This window comes from Bipolaris zeicola, assembly GCF_000523435.1.
Source record: "Bipolaris zeicola 26-R-13 unplaced genomic scaffold scaffold_153, whole genome shotgun sequence".
Taxonomy (NCBI): domain Eukaryota; kingdom Fungi; phylum Ascomycota; class Dothideomycetes; order Pleosporales; family Pleosporaceae; genus Bipolaris; species Bipolaris zeicola.
The window spans coordinates 1-26,851 of record NW_006912202.1 but is presented as its reverse complement, the minus strand read 5'-3'; the positions used below and the strand labels follow the sequence as shown (position 1 = coordinate 26,851).

Sequence of the window (26,851 nt, the reverse complement as noted above, 5' to 3'; positions counted from 1 at the left end):
CAGACATTACCAGCCACCCAACACCGCATAATTGTCCTCCGCACATGCATTAGACCATTTCTTATACTCTACGTACGCTTTGTTTCAGACTGCAGTCGCTATTGATTGTCATATCGCTACAATGGACGCCAAGGAACCACTACTCCCATCGGATCCTCCACCCTCGTACGAAGATGCACGCAAATCGCCTCTTTCCCACAACCGATCAGCCTCGGGTGTAGCGCCAGGCAAAAGACCGCCTCCCGGCCCTCCGCCGCCGCTCAGCTTACCCGCGCTGAACCAACTGAGGGGGTCCAGGGTCGTCCTTGCAAGCAAATCACCAAGAAGGAGACAGCTGCTTGCGCAGGTATGTACCCAGGCGCCCGCCACCTCGCACGCATGCAACGAATGTGCTGACATGAAAGTAGCTTGGCCTGACCAAGGTCGATGTATGTCCTTCGCAGTTTGCCGAGAACCTCGACCATTCCATGGGCGCGCTGAACTATGTGCTTGAAACCGCCTCCGCCAAAGCGCTCGACGTCTACAAAGCCGAACTCAACAACGAAGAACGCGGCGAGCCGGCAATTGTCATTTCGGCAGATACCATCATAGTCTCGCATGACGGGCGGATACTGGAGAAGCCACGGAGCGAGGCACATCACATAGGCATGCTGAAGATGCTGAGAGATCAGGGCGAGCACAAGGTCATGACGGCCGTGGTGGTAATGCGGCCGCTGGAGTCGTGCGTAGTCCCGGGCTATGCTATGAAGACGCACATTGAGGAAACGACCGTCAGATTCGATCCTAACGGTAAGCCACCCTCCCTTGAGAGATTCATAAGCGGTATGGCTGACAATTGATAGTGACGGATGAGCTCATTCTTGCATATGTAAGAACACGCGACGGAAACGACAAGGCAGGCGGATATGGCATCCAGACGGCTGGTTCGGTGCTTATCGAACGCATAGAGGGTTCCTACGACAATGTGGTGGGACTGCCACTGAGGGCTACTCTCAGGCTTATCGAGAATATCATGCAGCCTGAGGAGGAAGAAAGTGACGGGGATTTCTTCGTTGATAGTAAGGAGGAGGATGATGATGATGACTAGTCGCATAACTTGACAACGCTCTTGTCGTATCCATCTTGTGTTAAGGGACCGTGGCTGGTCCAGGGTTGAAGCACTACAGGCATGAATGATAGAATCATGGACGTGCGTATGTATGTAAAATGCAAATACCATACATGCGTCGTACTACAAGTTTGATCAAATGTCGGGCGAACAGTTTGCCCATCTTGGATTGTGAGTTGTACCGCATGTGTACCCACGCGGACCAAGCAAGCGCCATCGGCTCACTGCAGGCGCTGTCAGCTCCACCACCTCTGGTCTGGCTTATTGGATGTTCGAGGAGATAAGGTGTTGCTAAGCCTTCTGCATGATCAGAACTTTGTTGTGACACTCGCACTCGCACTCACCGCTGGGTTTGTGGATAGGAGAAGAGAGGGTCCCATCTCCCTTAACCCCTCCATTACCAATCACTGCCCCACTTGCCTCGGCTCATCAGCCCTACCCTCTCGACGGGCACCTTTCCTAAGCCGGTATTTCCCCGGCGCGACGCTCGTCATGGCTTCGTGTCTTCCTCTGCTGTCTTGAAGATTCTGCAACTCCGACAAGTCTCATCCCTCCATATCGAGACACCTTCCTTGCACAGCGAAGACTAGGTTGCGCCACTTGCCGATTACTGCCCGAAAAATGCCCTGTTTGTGCACGGGCATGCTCCCCGACTCCAGCGGGCCCTGGATTACAGATCCAGATGATGCAAGAAGGATCTTTTTTTTTCGGCCGTGAAATCATTTGTTTGCTTGGTATTACCGTTCCACTGGTCACTATATAGGTGCTCGTTGCTGCCCTTTTTTTCGAACTCATAATCCAGTTTCAGTCTCTTGCCACAACAACCTCTATTCTTTTTTGATACCCAGTCTAGATTTTGTTTTCATTTTCATTCGATACATTGCATCACACGACTAGTAACAACCAAACTTTCACCATGATTCAGAACAAGGGTCTCATTTTCAAGAAGGTGCCTGAGGGCTGGCCAAAGCCTGGCGAGGATATTGCTGTTGAAGACCGCCCAATCGACCTCAACCAGGACCTGCCCGAGGGCTCTATCATTGTCAAGAACTTCTATGCCTCGTTCGACCCTTACCAGCGTGGACGCATGCGTCCTGCCGGAACAAAGTCATACTCTCCTCCCTTTGAGCTGGGCAAGCCCATGACCAACCGCTCCATCTTCAAGGTCGTCAAGTCCAACAACCAAAAGTTCAGCGAGGGCGAAACTCTGATTACCATGGGCGTCACCCCCATTGAGGAGTACTCCGTTCTCGACAAGGCCGCCGTTGACATCTGCAAGAAGCTCGAGAACCCCTACAACCTGGACCCCAAGTTCTTCCTCGGTCCCCTGGGTATGCCCGGTCTAACCGCCTGGTCCTCCTTCTACGAGATCGGCCAGCCCAAGAAGGGCGAAACCATCTTCATCTCCGCCGCCTCCGGCGCCGTCGGCCAGCTCGTCGGCCAACTCGCCAAGCACGAGGGCCTAACCGTCATCGGCAGCGTCGGCGACGACAAGAAGCTCGACTTCATCAAGAACGACCTGAAGTTCGACGACGGCTTCAACTACAAGAAGGAAAAGCCCGCCGACGCCCTCGCCCGCCTCGCCCCCAACGGCATCGACATTTACTACGAAAACGTCGGCGGCGAGCAACTCGAGGCCGCCATCAACGCCATGAACACCTTCGGCCGCATCATCGCCTGCGGCATGATCTCCCAGTACAACGCCAAGCCAGACGAACTCTACCCCATCCGCAACCTCATGAACATCGTCACCAAGCGCATCACCATGCGCGGCTTCATCGTCGGCGACGCAAACATGGGCCCCAAGCACGCCAAGGAGCACCAGGAGAAGCTGCAGAAGTGGCTCGCGGACGGTACCTTTAAGGCGCAAATCAGCGTTACCGAGGGTATTGACAATGCGATTGAGGGATTCCTGGGTATGCTCGAGGGAAAGAACTTTGGCAAGGCGGTTCTGCAGATTGCGGATTTGACCAACGAGTCGAAGATCTAGAGTTGTTAGTTGATTATGCATTTCTTTTTTTTTAGCGATAATATCGGCTCTAGATGAAGCCGTTGGAATATAGATGAATGAATCAATGTAAAATATTGAAAAGTATATGTTTGTATGACTTTGGCTCTAGAAGTGACGTCATCAAGTGAATACAGGGAGAGATAGAAAAAAACCACATGACTCTACTTTGACGACAATACACCAGAAATAAAGTAAAAGTGCTTGATGACTTCCATCAAGAATCATGAGAGATCAGTCCCATTGACAAAGTGTAGCAGCTTCCCCTCAGTGCGGACCAAGTCAAACAAGACGGCTCTTGTTTCTACCCTCGAATGCGTCCCCATGCACCCTATACACGCTTTTCAAGAAAAGAAAAAAGAAAAACGTACACCTAAAGTCCAAGTTCCTACTCGAAACCGGACAAGTCAAGTGACCAAAGCCCGACGACTTTCTGATACAGAGCCCGGTGAAAAAAAAAGAACTCCCATATTGCCTCAAAAGCTATTACCCAGCCATCAATTATGCAACCATCAAACCCAGACATAGGAGAGAGAAAGAAAGTGAGAGTCTGGTTTGGCATGTCTTGAGAGTACATGAAACCCTGGTTATGTAATACAAAATAGAGAAAAGAAAATAAAGATATGACTTTTGAAGAAAAGGGTATACACTAGCAGCTGCATGGCGATTGCGACTGAAAGTGCTCTCCAGAGTATTGAAGTGTTATGCTCGAATTCAGCAGAACCCTTCAGTGTGTTGCCAGTTGGCCTCAATGCTGCTATTTGTCAATTCCTGTTCGAGTCTTGCAACAACGTTCCTTACTTACGCCCTCTTGGTTCCCACACCGCCCCTCATGCAGCGCTCAGCGCATGCACAACCAACACTGGCACAATCACCGCAATGACAAGGCTAATATTAACTGCGATGCCAGCAATAAGCGCCATCCTCTTCGAATATGGCGTGCAGTGACCAAGATGACCGTCGGTCATTGAAGCGATGACGCTGTCTCCCATGTAGCGAAAGAGGATGATGGCTGGTGGAAGTACGCAAAACGCCGCGAATATCATCCACGAAAGCTTACGCCTTCTTTCCTCATCTTCCGGATTGACCTTACGTTCTACACAGAGCAGGTGAGGCGAGTGTATGTAGCCAATGGTGCTTCGAGAGGTAGCTGGGTAAATCTCAAGGCTGGGGAATGAACGATGCAGAGGTGTGTTCGTGTCGCTAGTGGACGGGCGATCACCACCTACAAAGTGTGTAATATGAGTACGTTTTGTTGATGAAGTTGATCGAGCTTCAGGAGATAGGAACATTTCCCGTAGTTTTGTCTGACCTGGTACAGCGGACCGACTGGTGCGACGTTGATTTCGTACAAAAGTGGTCGAGTTCCGGAGGTCCCGACAACCATCAAGAGGTGAATAGGTCTCTTGCGCTTGTCTCAATGCCTTTGAACTGGGGAAGAGAGTCATTTCAGATGATGCCCGGCTATGCTTTGGCCCATGGGTTGATTGACGCTGGCTTATCCGCGTGACGCTCCCAGTAGCCGGAAATGGCGATGCATAAAACCCAGTGTAGTCGGAACGAGAGCTTTGTCGACCAACAGTCGAACTTTGTCTCAAACCGGAACTGCTAGTGCTTGTAACACTCCTGATTGTCTTACAATTACTGGTTTCGTGAGGAGTGCTGGTGGACTTGCTTTTTGAACCGACAATTGAGAGCTTCTCGAGCATGGTTTGCCGTCCTTGACCGACGGGACCGCTCGGAGCGCTTGACATGTATGCAGGGTCTTGATTTCTAGACACGTCCGATTGAGGGGCATGTGCTGCTGACGGCTCATCGATGATGATGTTCTCATTAGGACCAGAAGCCAATAGTTCTTGCGTCTCTTTTTCACCAAAGGCATACAGATTCGCCGGCCGAGCGGGTAACGGAGAGGAAGAAGTGTTGGGCGTAGTGCGCCTGTCTGAGCGGATATTCAATTCAGGAGGCGACGACCTGAAAGGATGTGAGTGCTGAGTGAGGATCGGACTTGGGTGATTGTAATAGTTTGATCGAGCTGGTGACTGAGGTTGTTTTACCCAAGATGGGAGTGAACCATCCGAATCCAATCCCACGCTTTTGCGTGTTTCCTCATCACTGCTATAGTCTGCGATACTGTCGAGCGACCCGTGATCTTTTGAGTCTCTACTGTTGCCACCGACTGTCTCCCAGTCATCTCGCTCTTCCACAGCGACTGGCTCGTCATCATCCAAAGATCTATTGGTGACTGTTCTGTTTAGCAGCTGGCTGCCCGAGTTGCGTCTAGACCAGATGGCTGGAATCTTGTTGTCAATCTTTTGTTGGTTCGCTGTATCTTGGAAGATTTGTTCAGCTTGATACAGAGCTTCCTTGGGTGTATTGGGACCATCAGCCTCCGGTTGTGAGTACGACGAGGAGGGCCCGAGAGGGTTGATCTTTGGCTGAGAGTATCCTAAAGAATGCACCAGGGGCTGCGTTAGATTAGGCTGTATAGGGTTTTCGTAGCGAGAGACATGGAGAAGATCGCGTGTATCTCCATAAGAGTTGGCCGATTCGTCGGAAGTTATTCCAGAAAACCCCAAAGTCGAAGGGACGAAGGGAGATTCATTATACTCAAAAGCCGGCGCGAGTGGTAGCACCTCTTGCGGAGGCAAACCTGGAGGATGAGTGAACAATAATCGTTCTGGGTAGCCATTGTCGACTTCTTGCAATGCAGATTGTTGTGTTCCACGCTCCAATGAATTGGCGTTGTTGCTGCGATTGCTCATAAGGCCCTGCTGGTAGCTTGACGCGCGACGATCATCTCTAGTGTAGATAGACGAGCTTGGATATATCGATTCCATTTCATCATAGTAGGGTTTGGTCAAACCACTTTCCTCCGAATATGGTAACTGTAAGGTGGGCCTTGGCTCTGATTTTGTGGCGTGGTCGTCTGGTAACATTGATGAAAGCGGCTGTGTCTCATATCGTTCTATCGAGTACTTCCGTGGCAGCTCAGCCTCATCCTGTCCCGGAGAGAAGGCTGGAAAGCCATCAGGCGACATTGGGCCAAGAGGTGTCACGGGAGACATTGGATCGACTGGGTCATAAGACGTCTCGGGGATGGAGATGTGTGGTCGAAGAGATCGTGGAAACTCCAAGTCCATGCTCATTGTCTCTGTACTCACTTTCCGATTGTGAACTTCCTGTAGCTCCTCCTCTTGGGGCTTTAATGGTGCTTTGCTCAGTCGCTGTGTCAAGCTGCGAGTCAGACCCTTGAGAGAGAAGCGCGATTCACGTGCAGGCGTCTTCATAAACAAAGGAGAGGGTATATCAGCAGAGTCCGGGCTGTACATGGGAGACGTATACGAAGAAGAGTTCGGGCTGAGAGCTGCGGGCGTTGGAGGAGCCGGAAGATCCGCATTTGACTGGCTGGGAGACTCTGAGGGACGTCTTAGAATACCTGCGTGCGCTGCATGGAAATCTCCATACACAGCGCGCTTGGGAGCCATCTTGTACTCTGGTAAGCCAAATTTCAAGAAACATTGAAAATCTCGTACCTCTGCAAAAGCGTCGTCGGAAGTGGGCACAGGGAAGTAGTCACTTGAGTCGAAGTCTCGTGAGGGAGTGACGATATCGTGCAGTAATAGGGAGTTGCGGGGGTTTACCAGATCGAACGAGGCACCCCGGTAGTGAATGGTTGCAGGTGTTGTGGGTGGCGTTACAGGCTTGGTAGCTGCGAAACTTTGTGGGTTCACATGGACAGACTCTCTTTCGTCTAGCGATGGAGAGGGTGACGAGTCCGCTCGGTGAGGTGGCTGTGGGAATCGCGATAGCGAAGATGACGAATGTGTTTTTGTTGTTTGTGCGTCACTCCAACGTGTGCGCTCTGTAGACAGGCTCGGCGTAGCCGGAGGGGGTGGTAGTGTTTGTGAAGACTCTACGTCCACAGGGGAGGGGGGGAATGCAACCAAACCTGTGGTGGCAGGCGGTCGCGGCAACCTCTTTCTCGAGTTGAAGTAACGTACCTTACTAGAGGAGCTGGTGGTGGATAGACTTGATATGCTACCTTTCTGCTGGCGAGGTTCAGTCGACTGCGCTCGAAATGGTAGGTCGGGTCGTGTCTGTTGGTGAAAAGCATGCAAAGTCGGTTTCAGTTGATGTGCTGATTGCGAAAAGTGAAGAGAGCGTTGTGAAAGCCCAGGGCCTGGCCAATTCGAGGGTGGCACCGAAACAGCACGCTCAATATCGCTCAGTGCAGGCGCTGCAGGTTTCCTCCGTAGAGTTTTGCCTGGCGGTGGTGTTTCTTTCCGGGCTAGCGTAGGCGTTTGCTGTTGTTTGCGGTATTCGTGAATAGTGAGTGTGTGAATTGGGGTCCGTGAGGAGACTGTTGATGTGAGTGAGTGTTGCGGGGAGTGAATCGGCGTCATAGGATTGCCAGCGTGCAGCCGCGGTGAAGCCCGATCAGAAGCCCACGGCGACTGTGAATGGGGGTAGAAGGTCGCCATATTCAGCTTTTGGGAAATGTGTTTGACAACACGGGAATTCTGTTTAGGCAGGCTTTCCCCAACGACGAACTTGCACTGCTATTATTGTCGCGAAGGCTTATGGGCGCTTGATCGGTCGTTTGTCTTAGATATCGAACTTGATGAAAGCGCCAGCGAACCCATGGCGGAACCTACGCCATGGCAATGGGTTGCAGTAATCAGCACCGAAGACTCTGGGTATCTTATCAGTCCTGCATATTCTCCGTCACACATGTAGTGCCTGACTAACCTCAATTGCCTTCGAACGTAAACCTAGTCACCGTACCGAAAAGGACTAAGTCTTGGAACTTATCCTTTGTCTGGTCCAAGATGGGAGTGTAGTACCACCTGTTTCTGCCTACGATCTTCTTATTATGCTGTGCTGATGTGAAGCGTATGTACGTAGAATAGAGCGACGTCAGAGGAAGCGAAGATTTAGGACGAACGTTCAGCAGCAAAGGCGAGGGAAGACGGGAGCATTAAATTCAGGGTCAATAGGAAAGAAGAAAGACTACAAGTGGTTGCTAGAGAGGGGAAGAGGGCGAGGGCGAAGGCGAGGAGGAAAGAGCGTTGCACGACGACCTGGAGAGCGAGAGACGAGGAAGGCACGACGCCGTGGTAGTAGTACCGGGTACCTGGGGAAGGAAGACGCGACAAAACACGATTGGGAGCAACATTTGCACAACGGGGCCGTCAGCCCTAGACACTTAGGGGCGGGCTCCGGGCAGTCGTCATCTCAGCAGACGACGGATTTCCACTGCATCCACGGTAGGTGTCATTGTTCATTACAAGTACAAGGCTGTTGGGTACGAAGAGAGAGCAACGCCGCGTCGTGGATGGTCGTCGACTACTCGACCCCGGCCTAGCGCAGACTACTCGCCAGCCACTCACACGCCCCAGCTTCCCTCAGCCCGGAGACCGCAGACACGGCCATCGGGCATCCTCAACCACTGGATCCCTTGCGCTGAATCCTGCTAGTCTCCATCATCTCGTTTCCAACCCGCACAACCGGGCGCCGGCAGCTGTCACAGATCCAATCAGCCACTGCCGACCTGCTGCCTCGTCCTGTGACAAGCCGGCGCCACCCAACTGACGGAACTGCTTCTATTCAAGGCACGTAAGCGAGCCAGTAGCCACCTGCAAACTGCATGTTCGCCCGCATCGGATCATCACCAGGTCACGCACCATTCCCCTATCCTGATATCGGCCCATTGGTCTCTTGTAATCGGATATTAGATGCACACACGGAGCATTGGCTGACGAATCGATTGTTATGTCTATCGGGCCACATGCGCACATATACATGTACTTTCCACGTGACCAGGTCTTTATTATAGCTGCTCCTCCAGCGCGTGTCCTACTTCCTCCAGTCTCTGCATCACCGAGTATAAGTCCTTTTAAATTCTGCTTCGCCATACTCCTTCAGGCGTATCCGTGACTTTCTGCGTCGTATTGACGGATGTCGCCTTGCTTCCACAACATGCGGGGGTGAATATGAAAAGCGTCGTGGATCAGGGCTTCGAGGAAATCGGTGGTCGACAACAAGTCGAACATCAATATGCTCAGGTGTCCAGTTCCGTCTTTCTCGCTGGCTTGAGTCTTGCATAGGCGATTGATATTCACCCGGGGACCTAGGACGCCGCTTGGAGCGAGAAGGTGGACGGTCCGGCTCATTGGCTTTGTTCTCCTCCAGTGGCCGCCTGTGAGTTTGGTTGGGGTTGGACTCTGCTTGGTTTGTACCCTGATACAGTCAGCTTGTGGCATATTTCCTATGGTCAAGCCAACTTACAGTCGTCGGATAAATAGTCCCTGGCATCATGACATACTGATCCAGCGAGTGTATCAGATCCGCAAAGTTGTAGCCAAGCCCAGGGTGGCTGGGAAGAAACCGCTGGCCAACGTCATGTTCGAAGCTGACAGCAAAGTTTTGCGATGGCATGTACTCGGAGAGGTTGTTGTACCATTGGGGATATGCACCATACCAAGTTGCTACGCTGGCATCTACATTGACCGTCATGTATATGTTCTTAACATCCTTTGGCTTCTGCACAAGCATCACAAAATCAAACTCACGCGGCAACCCTGATTTCTGGAGCACGTTCTCGCTGAGCGTCCAGACGGCTTTGGAGTCCTCAATCGTCTGCCCCGACCCGTCTTGCCTTGACCGCACTGAACCTTGGATACTCATCATGTGATAGACCTTGTAGCTGCTTTGCACAGATGCTTGCGGTATTATATATGCACCGACGGGGGATGCCGGAGACACGCCCAATGAAGTTGAAAGGCTGAAATTCCACTGGAGGTTCTCTGGGGATACAGCACCAAACATGAGCTCTGGAGCGTGCTTCAGGATGCGCGGTTGCGAGCGCCCGGGCCGTTTGTTGGAGCCGGAGCTGGGGTCTTCGCCGTGCAGGCTTACTTGAATCTCGGCACTCCTGAAGCGATGCGATTCCGGATCATGTGGATGAAAGACGAAACGGACAGAGACAAAGTAGACCTGGTTGATGGCGGCTCCGTGGAGGACATCGGACCTGTAGAAGCCGTGCTGCAAGCGGTTTACATGAGCAGAGACGTACGCTCTTCCGGGCAGACGGCGTTCGTAGAGGCATATTTGGTTGAGATGAAGGCGCTTCTTCGGGATGTTGGGATCGTTTGATGGAGGCTTGGCCGGCGCTCTGCTTCTTTTGACGGGTGCATCTGATTGTGCTTGGCGAGGCTCCTCGTCTGCCTTGTCCGGTTTGAGATGCTTGATGAGCGAGTGCATCTCAGGTGGCGTGTAGAAGGGTGGCTAGGGGTGGTCCTCTGTGGCGTGGTACTTGGGTCATGCATACATGTTGCCTAGGCTTGGAATAGAGGATATGCAGTCGGGGGCTGTCATGTTGTTATAGCAGCCATGGCTCTGGACGTGAGGGTTGATCGAGCAATGTGCGATCAAGGCAAAGGATACTGGAGCGGACCGCATGAGGTGTGTCACGGGCATGGTATTGTATCAACGCCTGGCATGGTCAGCACCTCGTGGGCTTTGATCTTGATCAGCCTGGCTTGAGCCGCGATGGTCTTAGCCATAGAAACGGGGCACATGGCATGGCGTTATGCTTATATGGCCATGTGAGTGCTTGTCGGGTTATAGTTGAGGTCGTCGGGTGCGGGTGACCACGACAGAGGCTCGCTATCGGCAGCGGGCGGGTCCTTATCGTAAGCGGCCCCCGCAATCTGCCCCAAACGGTGAAGCCTGCGAGGCTGCTCAAGGGAAAGGGAAGTACTAGTAGGGTAGAGGGTGGGCTTGGGAAAAGGAATCTGGTGGGGCCTTGTATTCTCCTACTACGCCGAACGACACATACGTAATTACTGTACTTGGCTTGTGAATAGGCATCATGCAGCTGTGTCCCAAGGAGGTGTGTCACTGGCTGCCATGACTGCTAGTACCTCACCGAAGCTTGCTAACAATGTCGTGACAGCTTGACAAGCTCGTCATATCCCAGCTCGGCCTGCTTGCCCAGCGTCGCCTGGCACGGGGCGTCAAGTTGAATCACGCTGAAGCTGCTGTACGTCCAAGACACCTTCGCACGCCCTCTGCTAACGGCTGCAGGCATTGATTGCAAACAATCTCCACGAAGTACGAGCCCCTCCACTGACTGCACGCACACCCCCACTCCCATGCTGAACGCCTATAGCTTATTCGCGATGGCAACCATACTGTCGCCGATCTCATGTCCATTGGCAAGACCATGTTGGGTCGCCGCCATGTACAGCCTGCAGTTGTCTCATCGCTCGTAGAGTTGATGGTCGAAGGCACCTTCCCCACAGGCACCTATCTTGTTACCGTCCATCACCCCATCTCTACCGAAGATGGAGACCTCGAAAAGGCGCTATATGGCTCCTTTCTCCCTATTCCCTCTAATGAATTGTTCCCTCTGCCCGATCCCAGCGTGTACGATGACACCAAGCAACCAGGCGCAATAGTCGCTGTCAAGGGAGAGAGCGGACTCATCAAACTGAACGAGGGGCGCAAGAGAATAAAACTCAAGGTAAAGAGCGTGGGAGACCGGCCAATTCAGGTACGTCAAGACCGTCACATGGGAATACAGAACACGCGACTCACGACGACAGGTCGGATCGCACTATCACTTTATCGAGACAAACCCTCAGCTGCAATTCGACCGCGTTCGAGCGCACGGCTACCGACTTGACATTCCCGCCGGCACCTCGGTACGCTTTGAGCCTGGTGACACGAGGACCGTCACTCTTGTTCAAATCGGCGGGAACCAGATCATCAAGGGTGGAAACCAGATTGCTTCAGGCTTCATTGGAGACCTGTCCGTCGCCAACACTATCGTAGAGAAGTTACAGGCTGGAGGTTTTCTTCACGAGCCTGAGCCCCATGGCGATGCTGCCCATATTGACATTTGTACCATGGAGCGACAAGTCTACATCTCAATGTTTGGTCCGACAACTGGCGACTTGGTGAGGCTAGGCGCTACAGATCTGTGGATCAAGGTAGAAAAGGACATGACTGTATATGGCGACGAATGTGCATTCGGAGGAGGTAAGACGCTGCGTGAGGGCATGGGTCAGGCTGGTGGGCGATCAGACAAGGAGTCTTTAGATACAGTCATCACCAATGCCCTCATCGTCGATTGGTCCGGTATCTACAAAGCCGACATTGGAATCAAAGACGGCATGATTGTTGGCATTGGCAAAGCAGGCAACCCGGACGTTATGGACGGCGTAGACCCTAGGCTGGTGGTCGGAGCCTGCACCGATGTCATAGCTGGCGAGCACAAGATTGTGACAGCGGGCGGTATTGACACACACATTCACTTGATTTGCCCCCAGCAGGCGGAAGAGGCTATAGCATCTGGAATCACAACAATGCTCGGAGGCGGTACAGGACCCAGTACTGGCTCGAACGCAACAACATGTACGCCTGGTAAGACGCACATCAAACAGATGCTTCAGGCCATTGATGAGCTTCCTCTCAACTACGGAATTACGGGTAAAGGAAATGATTCTGAGCTTCGTCCACTGCAACAGCAAGCCGAGGCCGGCGTTTGCGGTCTCAAACTGCACGAGGATTGGGGAAGTACGCCTGCAGCTATTGATGCTTGCTTACAAGTCTGCGATGAATACGACATACAAACACTGATCCATACCGACACGCTGAACGAATCTGGTTTTGTTGAGTCTACTATCGCGGCGATTAAGGGCCGAACGATTCACACATACCATACCGAGGGTGCCGGCGGAGGACATGCTCCAGATATCATCAGTGTGGTTGAACATGACAACGTGCTGCCCTCCTCAACCAACCCTACCCGGCCATATACCCGCAACACGCTGGACGAGCACCTCGACATGCTCATGGTCTGCCATCATCTCTCCCGCAACATTCCCGAGGACGTAGCCTTCGCCGAGTCGCGTATCCGAGCCGAGACGATTGCCGCAGAAGACGTACTCCACGACCTCGGCGCCATCTCAATGATGTCTTCGGACTCACAAGCTATGGGCCGTTGCGGCGAAGTCATTCTCCGCACCTGGAACACAGCACACAAGAACAAGGTGCAGCGCGGTACACTCAAGGAAGACGAGGGCACCGACGCAGACAACTTCCGCGTCAAACGATACATCAGCAAGTACACAGTCAATCCAGCCATTGCCCAGGGCATGGGCCATCTCATCGGCAGCGTCGAAGTAGGCAAACTCGCCGATCTCGTCCTCTGGACTCCAAACAACTTTGGCGTAAAACCAAATTTGATTGTAAAGAGCGGATTCTGTTCATACGCCGTCATGGTAACTACTCCCCTCCTCCTCTACAAACAACAACAACAACAACAACAACATCACTAACATAATCCAGGGCGATCCCAACGGATCCATCCCCATGGTCGAACCCCGCATTATGCGCCCAATGTTTGCCCCGCTCGTCCCCGCCTCCAGCATAACTTTCGTCTCCCAAGCCTCCATCGCCTCGGGCGTTGTGCACTCGTACGGCCTGCGCAAGCGCGTCGAAGCAGTCAAGAATTGCAGGAACATTGGTAAGCGCGATATGAAGTTCAATGATACGAGGCCCAAGATGAAGGTTGATCCGGAGAGTTATACAGTGGAGGCTGATGGCATGGTTTGTGTGGCAGAGCCGGCGGAGACGTTGCCCTTGACGCAGGGCTATTTTGTTTATTGATCTCTTTCTCTCTTTTTCTTCTAAAAAAAAGATTGGATTTTTGTTGTATCTTTGTATAAATCGTTGGATAACGTAACCATGCTTGTCAAATTGGAACTATTCGTGCTTTCCCTTTGACATATACTTTTCCTCAATTCAAAGTACGATCTTGCAATGTTTATACTTGACCAAAAGAATTTTGTACGTGTATTCGAAATAGCAGCGCTGTATCGTTCAAAAAACCACTGCAGCTTTACTTCTACTTGTCCGTAAACAATCTACTCTTCTAGCCCCAATGGCTTTCCTCTCTCTGCCTCCTTTTTTCATTGTTGTCAATTACAACCTAATAAATACCTATATCCTATTCCAGAAAAAAAAAACACTACCAAGGCCACAAGTCCACCAAGCCCTCCCCCCAAAAATGCCCCAAAAGGCAAAACGGTCATGACACTACCTCGAATACCATCAGTCTCCTCTCATACTGACCACTACCTCCCTCTGTTCCTTGCTTTCTACCCCATCAACCTTCTCCTTCTTACTCATCGGACTGCCATTACTGCCTCCGCCCAGCATACCTTGTCTCTTCCGTTTGACAGCCGGCTCAAAGTTACTCGTCGTCAAGCCGAGTATTGCGGAACCGCTGAGCTCAGAGTTTGTCCTCGTACCACCACCCAGAGCATGCATAAGCTCAGGTCCCATATCCGTGGTATCGATCTGGTGGTGATGATGATGGTCGAAACTCCCAAGTTCCTCGCCCAGAGCACTGAACAACTGTCTCTCTAGACGACCAGTGCTATCGATGCTTGATTGCGAAATGCGAGACTTGTGGCTGGGTTTGAAAGGCGAGAGTTTGCTGGTATCCACTGCCGGATTCGCGTCTAAGCTGGGGTCGACGGCATCGACAGCATCGATGTCGATGATTTCCACTAGTCCAGATATAACCTTTCGATCGTCCTGAGTGGAATTACCCTGTGCTTTTTGAACGAAGCTTTGTTCCATTTCAGAATCCGCATTGGCTATTGGCATCAAACACTCATCTTGCCGAGCCGCTTGTTCAGACAGCTTTGGTGAATCAGACACCAAGTCCTCCTTTCTGCTCCTGAAATGAAAGTTTGATGGCTCATGAGCCGAGCCGAGCATGCCGATTTCTGTGGCTGACTGTGGCGCCTCGCTTCGGTTGACACGATGCGCGCTTGCCTGAGTTGAGGGCCAGCCTCTCATTGCTAATTCTGAAATGGTTGCTGGTTGCCCCTGAGCAAAAGGGTTCGGAGTTGGAACACGATTGGCCTGGGGAAACGGCGTTGGCAATCGCAATTGCGACGGCCCAATATCCTCCTTGTTATTTGGAATAGACGAGCGTGGCCTTGTAGACATTCTGTCTTTCCCGTCTTCTTGGGAGTAATGTTTATGCGACGACGACTTGTTTGAGACATTTCGTAAGACACTGCTAGAATCTTGATACGACGATTTGCGAGCCAGAACTCCAGACGGACGTTTGGTCGGCGGAGCAGTTCCAAATTTTGGGGGATAGTAAGCGTGAGCGGCTTGTTGACTAGTAGACTGATGGAATGGCCCACCAGGTGTCCAAGAAATCTCACGGTTATGCTTTGGTGGGCTTATTGCGTCGATTATCTGGCCCAACTGGTCATCTCGAAGCGCAACGACAAATTGCTTCTCTTTTCGGGTTTTTGAGTATTCATCCCAATCTATACTGTCACTCTGAATATGCTGAGACATATTTCTCATCCATGGCAGACCATTGGTGGATGTGTGTGAGTCGTACATGTAATTCAGCACGGGGTGATCGGACGACGCGGATGTCTTCCTCTTTTCTGACCAGCCATCTATACTGGTGGTGTCGGTAGTGGAATTGAGCGTGCTGAATGCGTCATCCCACGTGGTTGCACGATGATTGTGACTAGTGGGAGCAACAAATTGCCTTGGAAAATGTGGAACAGGTGGCAGGTGCACGTTGGAGTGTCTCTTGGGCTCGGTGTCATTCGAACCATTGAATGCGGGTTGTGCATTGTGCAACTGCGGAGTTTGCATGTGCATGTTCCCTCTAAAAGGATGCACATCAGGGGTCCATGAAGTTGTTGGAGATGGCCGAGAGTACTGGCTGTCCCGGTTAAACGCATCGGGGAGGTAGAGTGGGTTCGAGATCGGCCACGAGATTCCGGCCTGCTGGAGGATATCTGCGTTGCTTGAACATAACATACCATATGGTTCTAGTATTTCGAAACATACCTTTTGGTGCATGCTGAAATGAGAAGCAAACGAGCTCGTTGGCAGTACCAAAGTCTGAACTCCCAGGACTTTGCGTCTTGCTCATCAGCTGCTCTGAAAGCACGACTCGTATGCGCCCATATGGGTCACGGGCATCCCAAATGTTATTCGTGAGCGTAAGATTGTGGAACGGAGGGAACTCGAGAGGCCGTTTTCGCTGGCTCGAAGGTAAATCATTGAAGGCGAGCGACCTCTTCTCGTAGGCTCCACAGTAGTCAGATCTCGTTTTACCCAATTTTTGCTCTGAATCGCTTACCAATCTCTTGAGGCCATTTCGTATTCAAGTCGAAGAAGCCGTGACTGAGCCGGTCAGTAGGTGTCACTCTCACTCGGCAGCATATGCTTCAGGATTACAAGAGTCTAGCCTCGCCCACAATGACCTGGACGGCGAACACTATCTTTTGGTTGCCTTTGCGTTGGGATTCGAGGAGCGCCGAGGCTTTCAAGGTTGTACGCCATGAATGAAGTGAGATACGAAATGGTGTCGAGGGTGGTAGCGAGGTGATGAAGCAGGTCAATGTCGGCAGTTGGCGCCCGTCTGTGGTGTGTCAGTGTAATTTACCCCAAGTGATAGTGAGCCGGCCTAAAAGAGACTAGATAGAGGTGCAACTCACACTCCACTTGTGAGACAAAGCAAGCGGTCTTGAACTCCTGAATCGGAACATGGGAGTTTCGGGGGAAGAGAATCACATCCCAATCATCGTAGCGCATGATCGGCGTGTGATTGCTGCTGTTCAGATCCAAGAGAGTAGCAAGCAACCGGTAGTTGTGCTGGAGCGGGAATGTATGAGACGGGGAGAAGAGGCATGTTGACGAGTTGAAGGCTGGGTAATGGCGGGCACGCCTGAGGAGCCTCATGGGAAGGTACGAATGGTCAGACTTATCACACGTCACATGGTGACTAACCCATGGACTTCTGGATATCACGGACATTGATAACCATGACGATGCCGACCAAGGAGACAAATGCGTCTTGATTTCGATTGGAATACAGTGATGATGAGTTGAGCAATAGAAAGATGTATCCTGCTAACATACCGAAACAAGCATGTCTGTCAGTCCCGTTTTTGTCAAGCAGCTGTCTGATTACCGAACAACCGTTGCAAGGCAACAGATACGTTACCCATAGAACACGTATCGTTAAAAAAATAAAACGCTTTCAGAGTAGAATTATTCCCTGATGTAAGAGACATTAGATTGTTGGAGGAACCTCCTCCTTTCGTAACATGGGTATCCGCTGTTTTGGTATTCGCCAAACGCCTTGCTAAAACAACCTAGTCCCATATCTGAAAGCCATGTACACCGACATTATAGTAAGTGCTCCCCCCTTTTAACTCCTTGCTAAACCATCAAGTATTACTATATGCACATCTGGCCGACATGGCCTGGCTGGCGGGCCAAAGCAGAAAGGGAACTGCTACGAAAAGGAACCGTTTGGATCGTTCGATTGGGGCGGTGTGAAACGAGTGAAGCCACCGAGGCCGGATTGGAGACCGTTTGCCGCGCCGCTCTGAAGAGTAGGGGCGTTCTGACTGTCGTGTTGTGAGCCAGCATAGCTATTGTTCGCGATGGATGAATAAGGTGGAGGCAGCGACGCCTGCGTGGGAGGACTGCGCACAGCAAGGTTAGTGAAATGCTCCCTGAGCTCTGACAAGGCAACAAATCATACGCACGCCAGCCAAACTCTACATACGCGCACGAACAAAGAAAACCAACTATGATGCACTTGGAACCAGACCGTTAGATGAATCAAACAAGTAAGCAAGTAAGCAAGCACGCAAAAAACCACGCAGAAAATAGAAGAATCGTGTGATTGGAAGGATAGCCAATCTGCTGGTCACAGAGCGCAACCGGTAAAAGAAAGGCATTCGACAGAAAGCAGCACCCGACCCATGCATGACTAGCTACATCCCATAGATGCTCCCCGAAAGAAGAGTAGCACGCTCTGAAAGAAAAGTCCGAGTGGGAGAATGGATGGCCTGTTATACAAAGACTCCCCTCTATGGCCCTCCAGCAAGATGGTGTCGTCAGAGAAAGTCGAGAACTTTTAGAGTACCGCCCGTTATAGAACTAAAGACCAAATCGCTCGAAATCGTCGTTGCCGAGTCATGAAAGGGGTCGTTGCAGTAAAGCCAACGGGATGAACCACGAATGAAGCGCCGTGCAAGCAATACAGAGGGAAAGAATGCGCTTACTATAGGAAAGTCAGTAACTGGTAGCGGCATAGAAGAGGGGAGATTGAGGTAGGAGACAATGCTCAACTGCCGAGAAGGCGTTTGCATTTTTATCCAGTCCTCAAGACATGCTGTCGCCTTACCTTCATCATAGGACCGTAACCGCCGCCACCACCGCCGTAGGGGTGTTGCGGGGGCATGCCCATGCCAGGGCCAAAGGGCACTGGTGGAGGTGGCGCAGGGCGGTATGGGGTGCCGGCTGGTCCAGAGTTGTTCTGAGAGCGGCCCCAGCTAAGACGCACGCGAGAGTTGCCGATTGGGTAACCTTGCATCTGGTTGATAGCCATTTCTGCGGCATGGCGCTGCACGAACTGGACGAAGCCACATCCCTTGCCTGGAGGAATCTTGACATAGGTGATTTCGCCGAAACCTTGGAAGAAAGAGCGTAGCTCGTCCTCGGTAACATAACCCGAGAGACCGCCGACGAAGACGGTAGTGTTGTTGGGATCAGTGAACTGGTTCATGGGCTGGGGAGCGCCATAGTAGTTACCCATTGGGGGAGCACCCATCGAGTACATGCCCATGCCGGGGCCGCCCGCACCCTGGGGCATACCCATTCCGCCAGGGCCGCCTGGGCCACCGCTCTTGTTCTTTGGTGTCGCAGTAGAAATACGCATGGGGCGGTTGCCGCAGTAAACGCCTTGCATCTCAGTCAGAGCCTTTTGCTGGTCTTCCTCGCTGGCGAATCGCACGAATCCATATCCACGGGACATGCCACTGATGGGGTCCGACATGATCTTTGCCGACTTGGTCGAGGGATACTTGTTCTGGAACAACTGGACAAGGACGAATTCGGTAACTTCGGGGCCCAAGTCTCCGACGAAGATGCTGAACTCGGGACCACGCTCGTCGCGGCTATTCTTTTAGTGTTAGAGATCATCGCAGTGTGTATGTGAGAGACTAGACATGACTTGCCTCCTATCAGCGAGACCGCCACCAGAGGCCCAGTTGAGCTTGAATGGACGGTTTGAGTTTGGGATCAGTTGTCCGTTAAGGTTCAGGGCCTTGGCCGCAGCGTCAGGGCTTGCAAAGTCGACGAAGCAATATCCAGCATTGCTGCTATGCGGTAGTTAGCCTGGTGGCTTTCTAGAGTGGGATTGTGTGCTTACCCGGAGAACTTGTCACGGATCATCTTGACATTGACTGTCTCACCCATGTTGTACCAGATGCTGCGGACAAAGTTCTCGTCAATCCAGGGTTCGAGCTCACCCATCCTGTGCCATTGTTAGCATAACGTATTTTGCTACATGCCATGTGGCGCTGAGGCGAGCGTTGGCCACATTGCACATGGCGTGCGCAGCATGGGGGACGCATGTGTGGACTCACCAGAGAGTCGTCTTTCCGGCACCCTGGCCTTGACCATCGCCGCCAGCGCTGCCTGGAGGGCCCATGTTGCCCTGGGGTGGGAAGCCGTTGCCGGAGGTGTCCATGGGTTGGCCCATGTCGCCCGGCTGTGGGGTGGGGTTGTTCATGTCGCCCTGGGGTGGGCCCTGGAACTGGTCGTTGTAACCGTTGTTGAAAGACATGCTGAATAGATCAAGCGGGGTAGTCGGATGGACTAGCGGAGGTGGGGAGTAAGGGTAGGGCGCTCTAATTATGATTGAGAAGTGTAGGAGTCGTTTATATGTCTGCGCGCGAAAAGCAATGGTTAGCGTCGGTGAATGGGCGGGTAAGTAAGCCAGGCAGCGGGAGCGAGGTGAGTGCAGGGCAAGGCAAGGCTGGGCAGGGTAGGGCAGGGACGGATCGGGCAAGGGCCCTAGGCGCGCGTACACTCACCACTGGGAACGATGCTCCTGGTGTCGCAGTAAGGGAAACGTAGCCTGTGAAGGTGTGAAGTGGGCGCTGACGTCGGGCTCAGGCGCAAAGGCAGCTCGGCCAAGGAAGGAGCCTAGTAAGCTAAGAGACACTCGGAACAAGCGGCGACAGTAACTCGGGATTGAGCACCAGGGACTGTGCGGGTGACGACAGTGAATGAGTGACCGTGAGGAGGCTCGAATTGCAATCTGTGCGGGCCAGTCAGTATTGTGTGCAGGATGGCCCGACGCGATGGATGACATGGGGGGGGGGCGGGGGCGGACATGAGGCTCGTCTCGTTGGTTGGGTCACGACACGACGACCACCACTGCGACCCCAACGGCGGCAGCGGGGGGGCGACGACGACGGCGATGGGGCAATTGCGCTTGCAACTGGGCCCTCAGCGGGCAGCGGGCTGGTTTGCGATGCGAACGAGTCCGTGCAGGCCGACGACGTCAGCGGGCTGGATGCGCACACACGACGAAGCGCTGGCAATTGCGTGTGGACAATTCTGCGTGCATTGTCGATATGCAGCAGGCACAGTTGGGGGGCGGGTGGGCGGAGGCGCGCCAAGGCGAGAGATGAAAATTGTGCTGTTTGGGAGGGGGAGATGGGCTTACCTGCGGCAAAGACTCAAGGACACAGAGGACGGAGGTGGACGGGAGAAACAGGTCGAATCCAAACACCAGAACGCAAGGGAAGCAGAGAAGAAGACGGCGACGAGAGTGGGAGAGGGGAGGGGGGGAAAGATGTGTGTGAGAAGAAAGGTGGGTGGGGTAAAAGAGCAAAGAGCGCAGATGATGTGCTGCCGAGCGAATCCGCTAAGTTTACGGCGCTCGGTAGCGACGCGCAGAGACGAAGCTGGGGGGTTAGAGAGCAGAGGATGGCGCCACGATTTGCTGGATCGGGCAGACACAAGCTTTGGAGATCGATACAAGGATGGCGGGCCTTGGTGGCTCAGCACGGCTGCAACGCCCTCTACCAGGGCGCAGATTGGCTGCAACGCCATTGCACGCCCAGGCAAGGTCGGAATTAACGATCTCCTGTGCGTCAACTGCTGACTTTAGCTGAGCTGGTCGTTGGGCCCACCCCTGGCCGCTGCGCCGCTGCCACTGCTCAATGACGCGCAGCGCCATGGGACAGACATGGCCGAGTGCGGGGCGCGGTGCTGCGCTGTGCACTCATCCTTTGTATCTATGTATGCACATGTGCATACTACATATTATGCCATGTGGGTACAGAGTAGTAGATTACTTACATACACATACATACTCATTACTCCTCCTCCCCCGACTCCGACTCCTCCCACTACCCAGCCAAAACAAAGCGCCGTCCCTCTGCACCAAATGGCCGACGCCCCTCACCGCTCGCCGGGGCTAACAGCTGCACCTCTCTCCCACCCAAGCTGACAGAGACATGGCACAGCCGCCTTCTCCCTGTCTGCGTCGGTGGACCCATCCAGCTCATCCATTCCACAAATGTGCCTACGTATACGTAAACGTCTATTGCTCCGCCCATGTCTGTATCCAGCAACCTCGTCGACAGGGACCTGGCCTGGCCTGGCCTGGCCCTTGGCCCAAGGATCCCGCACGCCCCTCTTTCTCTACCTGCAAACACTTACATACACACATACGTAGTACACATCACCATCTCGTATCTATGCACCAGCACAGGAAGGAGCCACCTCACCCATGATCCATTGCATTTCATCATGATTCGCATTATATCCACACATCTACCATGGCGCTCGCCATTACATACTTGTACATGTATGTATCTATCGATGCCCATATGCATCTACACAGCCTGGCCAGGCGCCGTCTCCGGGATGCCAGCAGCAGCCTTGGCCTCGCCCAGCTGCTCGCGGCCCTCTGCAAACACCTTGTCAAAGTCATACTCGTACCACCTAATGTCCGGGTTCAGCCCGGCAAACTTCCACTCGCCGTCAATCTTCTTGTACCAGTGCGTATTGAAGCTGTGGGCGTGGCCCTTGACCGCCACCGTCGTCCGCGACTCATCCGTGTATCGCTGGTGAGGCACTCGCAGCTGGTGGTATCCCGTAATCTCATCCTCGGCCGTCTTCTCCCACCGTGTTCCGCCGATGAAGTGCTGTGTCTTGAGGAGGGGGTTGCCAAGCACCGCAGGGTCAGAGGCCATGGCCACAAACTCATCCGCTGGCATCGCCTCCCACATCTTGTCCAAGAAGGACCGGTAGTCAATCTTCAGCGTCGGAGCAACGCACTTGCGCAAACGATCCCAGTCCTTGCTGTCGTAGCTGTCTGCCCATTCGTAGCATGCCGATTGACAGCCCATGACCTCTGCACCCAGTTAGCTATAGAGTCACTTCACTGCACACGTGACACATACCCTCAAACGTAGGCTGGAGTTCCTTCTTCTCAAACATGATGACTTTCTGGGCTCTGATTCAAACGCTTTGTGATGAGGATTTCAATACTGTACTTGAATGCTTGTCCTTGTATCTTGTTTGCACCCTTTGGTCTTTATATCCTACCTACTCCATATTCATCCACCACTATAATGGGCGTCGACTTCTGCCACTCGTCTTCGGGTCCCCGCCCAACGGGGCCCCCTCGATACTGCCGGCGCCGTCCTGCGCATGCGCGACGGGGCCGGGCACCTCTCTCAAGACCGGAGACGCTCTGTTTCAAATTCGGCCAGAATATCTCTGCACTCAAGCTTGGCTTCATAGCCGATAAACATTTCGCCTCCTCTACGGTCGTCGCTGCCGCGGACCCCTCACGGAGAAAGCAGGCGCACGTGCCACAAACACTGCCATCTTTCCGATGGTGCGCCGTAACCTCAACCTTCACCTCACAAACACTCATCCTATACTCCATCTATTCCTGGTGGCTTGCACACTCATTCATTCTCCCTCATTGCCGTTCCAGCTCTTGGAAAGCTGCAAGAATGTGATCCATCTACTTGGTGCAGGCCCGGCGCAGTGCACATCGCTCTAATGTCAGTAGCCTCCAGTACTACAGACTAACATGCACTGCAAGGCTGTTACCTCGATTGCTTCTCATCATCAGTCTGAACTACCTCCATCTAACACAGGATGCCTGAGACTCCACCTTTCTTTGAGCAAGAGATTTGTCCGCCTCAGCACATGTGGTTTTTGGCCCCCAATTTTCAGAAGCAGTAAACTTCACGTTCTCAATACCCCACGTTCTCTTTCTCAGCCACATTCGCATCAATCCACTCTCTGTCTCTCTCCATTTCTGCACAACCAAGCCGAGTGAGTTCCCACTTGATCAGCAACACCATGTCGTCTTGGGATCCAATCCTGCCGTCATGGTGGACACCTCCGTGGAGACCACCCCCGTGGTGGGACGCAGATAGCAATATAAAAGGCGGATCGCGTGGACAGAAGATCAAAGATGCATATGCAAAGGCAAAAGAATGCGCGTTATGCAAGAGCTTTGTGTGGCCGGCCAAGGGTGTAGAACTTCCAATCGACAAGTTATCGTCGTCTGCTAAAGCAGGCTGTGCTGGCTGCATGATTCTATGTGCCATTGCATCTTTGATTGAATATACAGAGCCTCCTAATGAGACGTATCCTATCAAAAGTATGCAGTTCAAAATGGAGCATTCACGAATCCTAGCTACATCGAATATGAACATTAGTTATGAGGCGTACTCTCCGTACAGTACGTCCAAACGTAACCATAGCGTGATGACGGATGCTGATTTCTTTAGTGCAACAAAATCCTTGGAAGATACCGTACCTTCCCCCAGAACTTGAAGTCGCATCATATTCTGGATCTAGTCATGCCATTAGACGCACGCTGTCCTGGCTACGGGCTTGCGACGAGACACATCAATCGTGCAAGCGCACTAATTTACCTCTGCCGTCTCGTGTCGTCCTCATCCAAGGACCACAGGATATCAGGCTTCATGAAAGTAACGGAGAGACCGAGCCCTATACCTGTCTAAGTCACTGCTGGGGCAAGAGACATATCATTAGGACGACTACATCTAATCTCTCGCTCCACAAGCAGCAAATCAGGTGGGCTCAGCTCCCTCTCACATTCCGGCATGCCGTGTCCTTTGCCTATCGCCTTGGCTTAAAGTATCTCTGGATCGACTCGCTGTGCATTATCCAAGACGATATCGATGACTGGCGCCGCGAAGGAAGCAAAATGGCTCAAATATATTCTGGTGCTTACATTACACTCGCTGCTGCAGCATCTCGAGATTCATCAGGTGGCTGTTTCCGTCACAGCGCCGAACGTCCTCTCTTCCGTCTCCCATACCCGGACGAAAACGGGTCAAAGTTAGACCTCTGTGTCCGACCAAGAATAAAGAACACCAGCTGGGTCAACGGCAGAGCGCCCTTGTTACCTCGCGGATGGACATTGCAAGAACGACTGCTTTCTCCCCGGGTTCTGTATTTCGCGCACGAAGAGCTTGTCTGGGATTGCAAGACCAAGAATGACTGCGAATGCTCCATCCCACCCTGCCACGTCCCATACTCAAACGTGTGTAGTCTTTTCTGGCTGAACAACGAGCTGCAATTCAACAATGGTTACCCCTACAGACGTATCCCGTTAACATGGCACAAGATCGTGGAGCAATACACTCATCAACGCCTTACGTATGAAATAGATATCTTTCCTGCCTTGCAAGGCATAAGCAAGATGTTCTCCACGTATACCAAATCCCGCTATCTAGCTGGTTTGTGGGAAAACACACTGATGTTCGATTTGTTATGGGTAACTTATGGCGGACCCCACTGGCGGCCCCAAACATGGCGTGCGCCATCCTGGTCTTGGGCTTCTGTCGCAGATGAGGTATATTGGGACGGCCGGATCGACTACCGCCTTCTCCACGCCCGCGCAACGTGCACCGCCGCAAATATACAGCCAGTGGGCACTGACGACTTTGGAGAAATAGCATCCGCCAGTCTTGCGCTGAGAGCCCGCTGTTTCTCCCGCGCAGCGCAAGAGCCATGGCTGCCTCTAACGTATCCACGTGGGGACATATTATCGCGTGTTGATTTAGCGTCTCCTCCTTGGGGGAAATGCGACAACCGTCGTTGGGCCACTGTTCATCTCGATTGTGTGATACCAGAATTTGACCCGACAAGGCCGCGGAGCAAAACGCTGGGACCAGAGACGTGTGTCAAGACGGTCGTTTTGGCACAGTATCCTTTCTCAGAAGAACGTGACATCACTACCTTTTATTGTCTGCTGCTACGCAAGACGGGGGAAGAGAAGCAGACTACATACGAACGCTTTGGACATCTGGAGGTGTCGGGGAATCATGCCGATACATATAATCTTCCCTTGGATGAAGAGGAGACATTGTACATTGTTTGAGTGAACTGTACATTTAAGCAAGAGTTTTTTTTTGTGAGCAGCAGAGAAAAAAAAGAGATTGAACCCGTATTTCTGAGGCAGCGCGAATGAAAGATTATGGTATTATTTATCCAGGGTGTGTTTGGAAGAGAGACGAAAAAAAGACATGACAAGAAAAACATGCGTGGTATCAGGATGGTGAATAAACGCTAAACGCCCCCGTCCCGGAATTCCAAAAAAAAACTTCCAAAGAATAACCTTGGGGATATCGTAACGGTCCTTTCTCCTTTCTTTCTCTTTCATCCGTATCCCCAAAACTGGTATCATGCGTTACTTCGCGCTTCAACGTGGCACTCCCAAACGTCCTCAACCCACACACCTTCTCCTCTCTTCAGCAACCCCCTTTACTTATACTGCGGCACGCCCTGAGGTACACCATGCGGTGGAGGCGGTCCCTGCCCACCCATCATAATCGGCGGTCCCCCCTGCCCCTGGTGCTGCCGTCGGTCCATCTCCTGCAGCACATCCGGCCGATACTTGATGTCCTGCCAAAAGTTACAAGTAGAGCATCCAACTTCCTTGTACGGTTTGAGCGAAAACGGAATGACGGGTATGAAGCAGAATGTAAACCACTCCCAGCGCTTCATGACGGCCGTCCTGCCGTTGCCGCAGTTTTGGCATTGCACTTGGATACCCTCTGCGCCTTTGAGTGGAGAGGTGAATGCTGTTTCATTCGCGTTAGTTGTGTGACGAGGTACATTGGGGGAGGGGAGGGGAAGGGGCGTACTGTGTGTTCCGCAGGTGAAGAAGAAGAACATTGTTGAGAGTTACAAGAGCGCTGGAGTAGCGCTTTGGATGTTGTAGATTGTGTAGACGCTTTCGCGTTGTTTGGAAGGCGGTCCGTTTCGTGGACTCGAGCCGATTCAATTCGAAGTGATGCGATTCGTGCTTCGAATAGGTGGTTACGGTAAGCGCGTTAATTGCTGTTTGATGGTGATTTCGTCACGCGTTGGATAGGTCGATGGTACTGCGGAACCGATGAAGAGTATGCGGCAGATTATTTGGAGGGTAAAAGTGAAGTGTTGAGACGTCGGGTGATGTTGTAGCTCTGGTCAACGGATTCGTGGAGGTGTTGGCGCCGAGCTGGTCTGCGTCATCAATGGTTACTCAGCCACACTTGGCGGACATTTTCTCTACCGGTACTAGCGGCCGAGTTCGCCGCGCCACTGGGTATCTGGGGAAATGCAGGATGACCTGTACCGAATTTTTGTTGGATCACATTACTTGTGTAAAGGGCTGCGCCCGTGATCTCTGTTAAGGAGATCACGTGGTCTATGACCACGTGATATGCTTTCTGTACAGACATGTGATCAGAAGCGAGCAGGTATAAGAGAAGTCTGTACTTAGTTATCTTCTCTTTTCCTCATCTTTTAGCTTCTGTACG

The 26,851-nt window shown here is 52.4% G+C and overlaps 12 protein-coding genes across 12 annotated transcripts; 6 read left to right on the top strand and 6 right to left on the bottom strand.

The window, feature by feature from the left end:
• Positions 1 to 121: 121 nt before the first annotated feature.
• On the top strand, positions 122 to 1,087 carry COCCADRAFT_28438 (uncharacterized protein; the record flags this gene model as incomplete). The annotated part of the gene is made up of 3 exons (XM_007716784.1): positions 122 to 346; positions 408 to 789; positions 843 to 1,087. 3 exons carry the CDS (start codon positions 122 to 124, stop codon positions 1,085 to 1,087), a joined length of 852 nt encoding a protein of 283 aa, XP_007714974.1.
• A 937-nt stretch (positions 1,088 to 2,024) lies between these two features.
• Positions 2,025 to 3,098, top strand: COCCADRAFT_103208 (uncharacterized protein; the record flags this gene model as incomplete). Its single annotated transcript, XM_007716798.1, has 1 exon — positions 2,025 to 3,098. The coding sequence occupies one exon, from the start codon at positions 2,025 to 2,027 to the stop codon at positions 3,096 to 3,098; it is 1,074 nt and encodes a 357-aa protein (XP_007714988.1).
• Positions 3,099 to 3,946: 848 nt separating this feature from the next.
• Positions 3,947 to 7,600, bottom strand: COCCADRAFT_103161 (uncharacterized protein; the record flags this gene model as incomplete). The annotated part of the gene is made up of 2 exons (XM_007716797.1): positions 3,947 to 6,604; positions 6,653 to 7,600. The coding sequence occupies 2 exons, from the start codon at positions 7,598 to 7,600 to the stop codon at positions 3,947 to 3,949; spliced, it is 3,606 nt and encodes a 1,201-aa protein (XP_007714987.1).
• Positions 7,601 to 8,996: 1,396 nt separating this feature from the next.
• COCCADRAFT_39090 (uncharacterized protein) lies at positions 8,997 to 10,382 on the bottom strand (the record flags this gene model as incomplete). The annotated part of the gene is made up of 2 exons (XM_007716796.1): positions 8,997 to 9,359; positions 9,408 to 10,382. The coding sequence occupies 2 exons, from the start codon at positions 10,380 to 10,382 to the stop codon at positions 8,997 to 8,999; spliced, it is 1,338 nt and encodes a 445-aa protein (XP_007714986.1).
• A 610-nt stretch (positions 10,383 to 10,992) lies between these two features.
• COCCADRAFT_103156 (uncharacterized protein) lies at positions 10,993 to 13,796 on the top strand (the record flags this gene model as incomplete). The annotated part of the gene is made up of 6 exons (XM_007716795.1): positions 10,993 to 11,013; positions 11,077 to 11,163; positions 11,208 to 11,234; positions 11,293 to 11,676; positions 11,729 to 13,408; positions 13,476 to 13,796. The coding sequence occupies 6 exons, from the start codon at positions 10,993 to 10,995 to the stop codon at positions 13,794 to 13,796; spliced, it is 2,520 nt and encodes an 839-aa protein (XP_007714985.1).
• Positions 13,797 to 14,240: 444 nt separating this feature from the next.
• COCCADRAFT_39088 (uncharacterized protein) lies at positions 14,241 to 16,772 on the bottom strand (the record flags this gene model as incomplete). Its single annotated transcript, XM_007716794.1, has 5 exons — positions 14,241 to 15,970; positions 16,023 to 16,265; positions 16,318 to 16,361; positions 16,416 to 16,599; positions 16,676 to 16,772. The coding sequence occupies 5 exons, from the start codon at positions 16,770 to 16,772 to the stop codon at positions 14,241 to 14,243; spliced, it is 2,298 nt and encodes a 765-aa protein (XP_007714984.1).
• Positions 16,773 to 17,478: 706 nt separating this feature from the next.
• COCCADRAFT_7275 (uncharacterized protein) lies at positions 17,479 to 19,821 on the bottom strand (the record flags this gene model as incomplete). The annotated part of the gene is made up of 5 exons (XM_007716780.1): positions 17,479 to 17,658; positions 18,379 to 19,155; positions 19,207 to 19,354; positions 19,405 to 19,509; positions 19,622 to 19,821. 5 exons carry the CDS (start codon positions 19,819 to 19,821, stop codon positions 17,479 to 17,481), a joined length of 1,410 nt encoding a protein of 469 aa, XP_007714970.1.
• Positions 19,822 to 19,956: 135 nt separating this feature from the next.
• On the top strand, positions 19,957 to 21,125 carry COCCADRAFT_28431 (uncharacterized protein; the record flags this gene model as incomplete). The annotated part of the gene is made up of 3 exons (XM_007716783.1): positions 19,957 to 19,964; positions 20,101 to 20,186; positions 20,272 to 21,125. 3 exons carry the CDS (start codon positions 19,957 to 19,959, stop codon positions 21,123 to 21,125), a joined length of 948 nt encoding a protein of 315 aa, XP_007714973.1.
• A 270-nt stretch (positions 21,126 to 21,395) lies between these two features.
• Positions 21,396 to 21,587, top strand: COCCADRAFT_103164 (uncharacterized protein; the record flags this gene model as incomplete). Its single annotated transcript, XM_007716793.1, has 1 exon — positions 21,396 to 21,587. A coding segment is annotated over one exon (192 nt), but the record flags the coding sequence as incomplete, so codon positions are not given.
• Positions 21,588 to 21,886: 299 nt separating this feature from the next.
• On the bottom strand, positions 21,887 to 22,493 carry COCCADRAFT_28430 (uncharacterized protein; the record flags this gene model as incomplete). The annotated part of the gene is made up of 2 exons (XM_007716782.1): positions 21,887 to 22,407; positions 22,457 to 22,493. The coding sequence occupies 2 exons, from the start codon at positions 22,491 to 22,493 to the stop codon at positions 21,887 to 21,889; spliced, it is 558 nt and encodes a 185-aa protein (XP_007714972.1).
• A 1,297-nt stretch (positions 22,494 to 23,790) lies between these two features.
• On the top strand, positions 23,791 to 25,428 carry COCCADRAFT_103186 (uncharacterized protein; the record flags this gene model as incomplete). Its single annotated transcript, XM_007716792.1, has 1 exon — positions 23,791 to 25,428. One exon carries the CDS (start codon positions 23,791 to 23,793, stop codon positions 25,426 to 25,428), a length of 1,638 nt encoding a protein of 545 aa, XP_007714982.1.
• Positions 25,429 to 25,811: 383 nt separating this feature from the next.
• COCCADRAFT_39084 (uncharacterized protein) lies at positions 25,812 to 26,225 on the bottom strand (the record flags this gene model as incomplete). The annotated part of the gene is made up of 2 exons (XM_007716791.1): positions 25,812 to 26,131; positions 26,195 to 26,225. The coding sequence occupies 2 exons, from the start codon at positions 26,223 to 26,225 to the stop codon at positions 25,812 to 25,814; spliced, it is 351 nt and encodes a 116-aa protein (XP_007714981.1).
• Between the last annotated feature and the right edge of the window lie 626 nt (positions 26,226 to 26,851).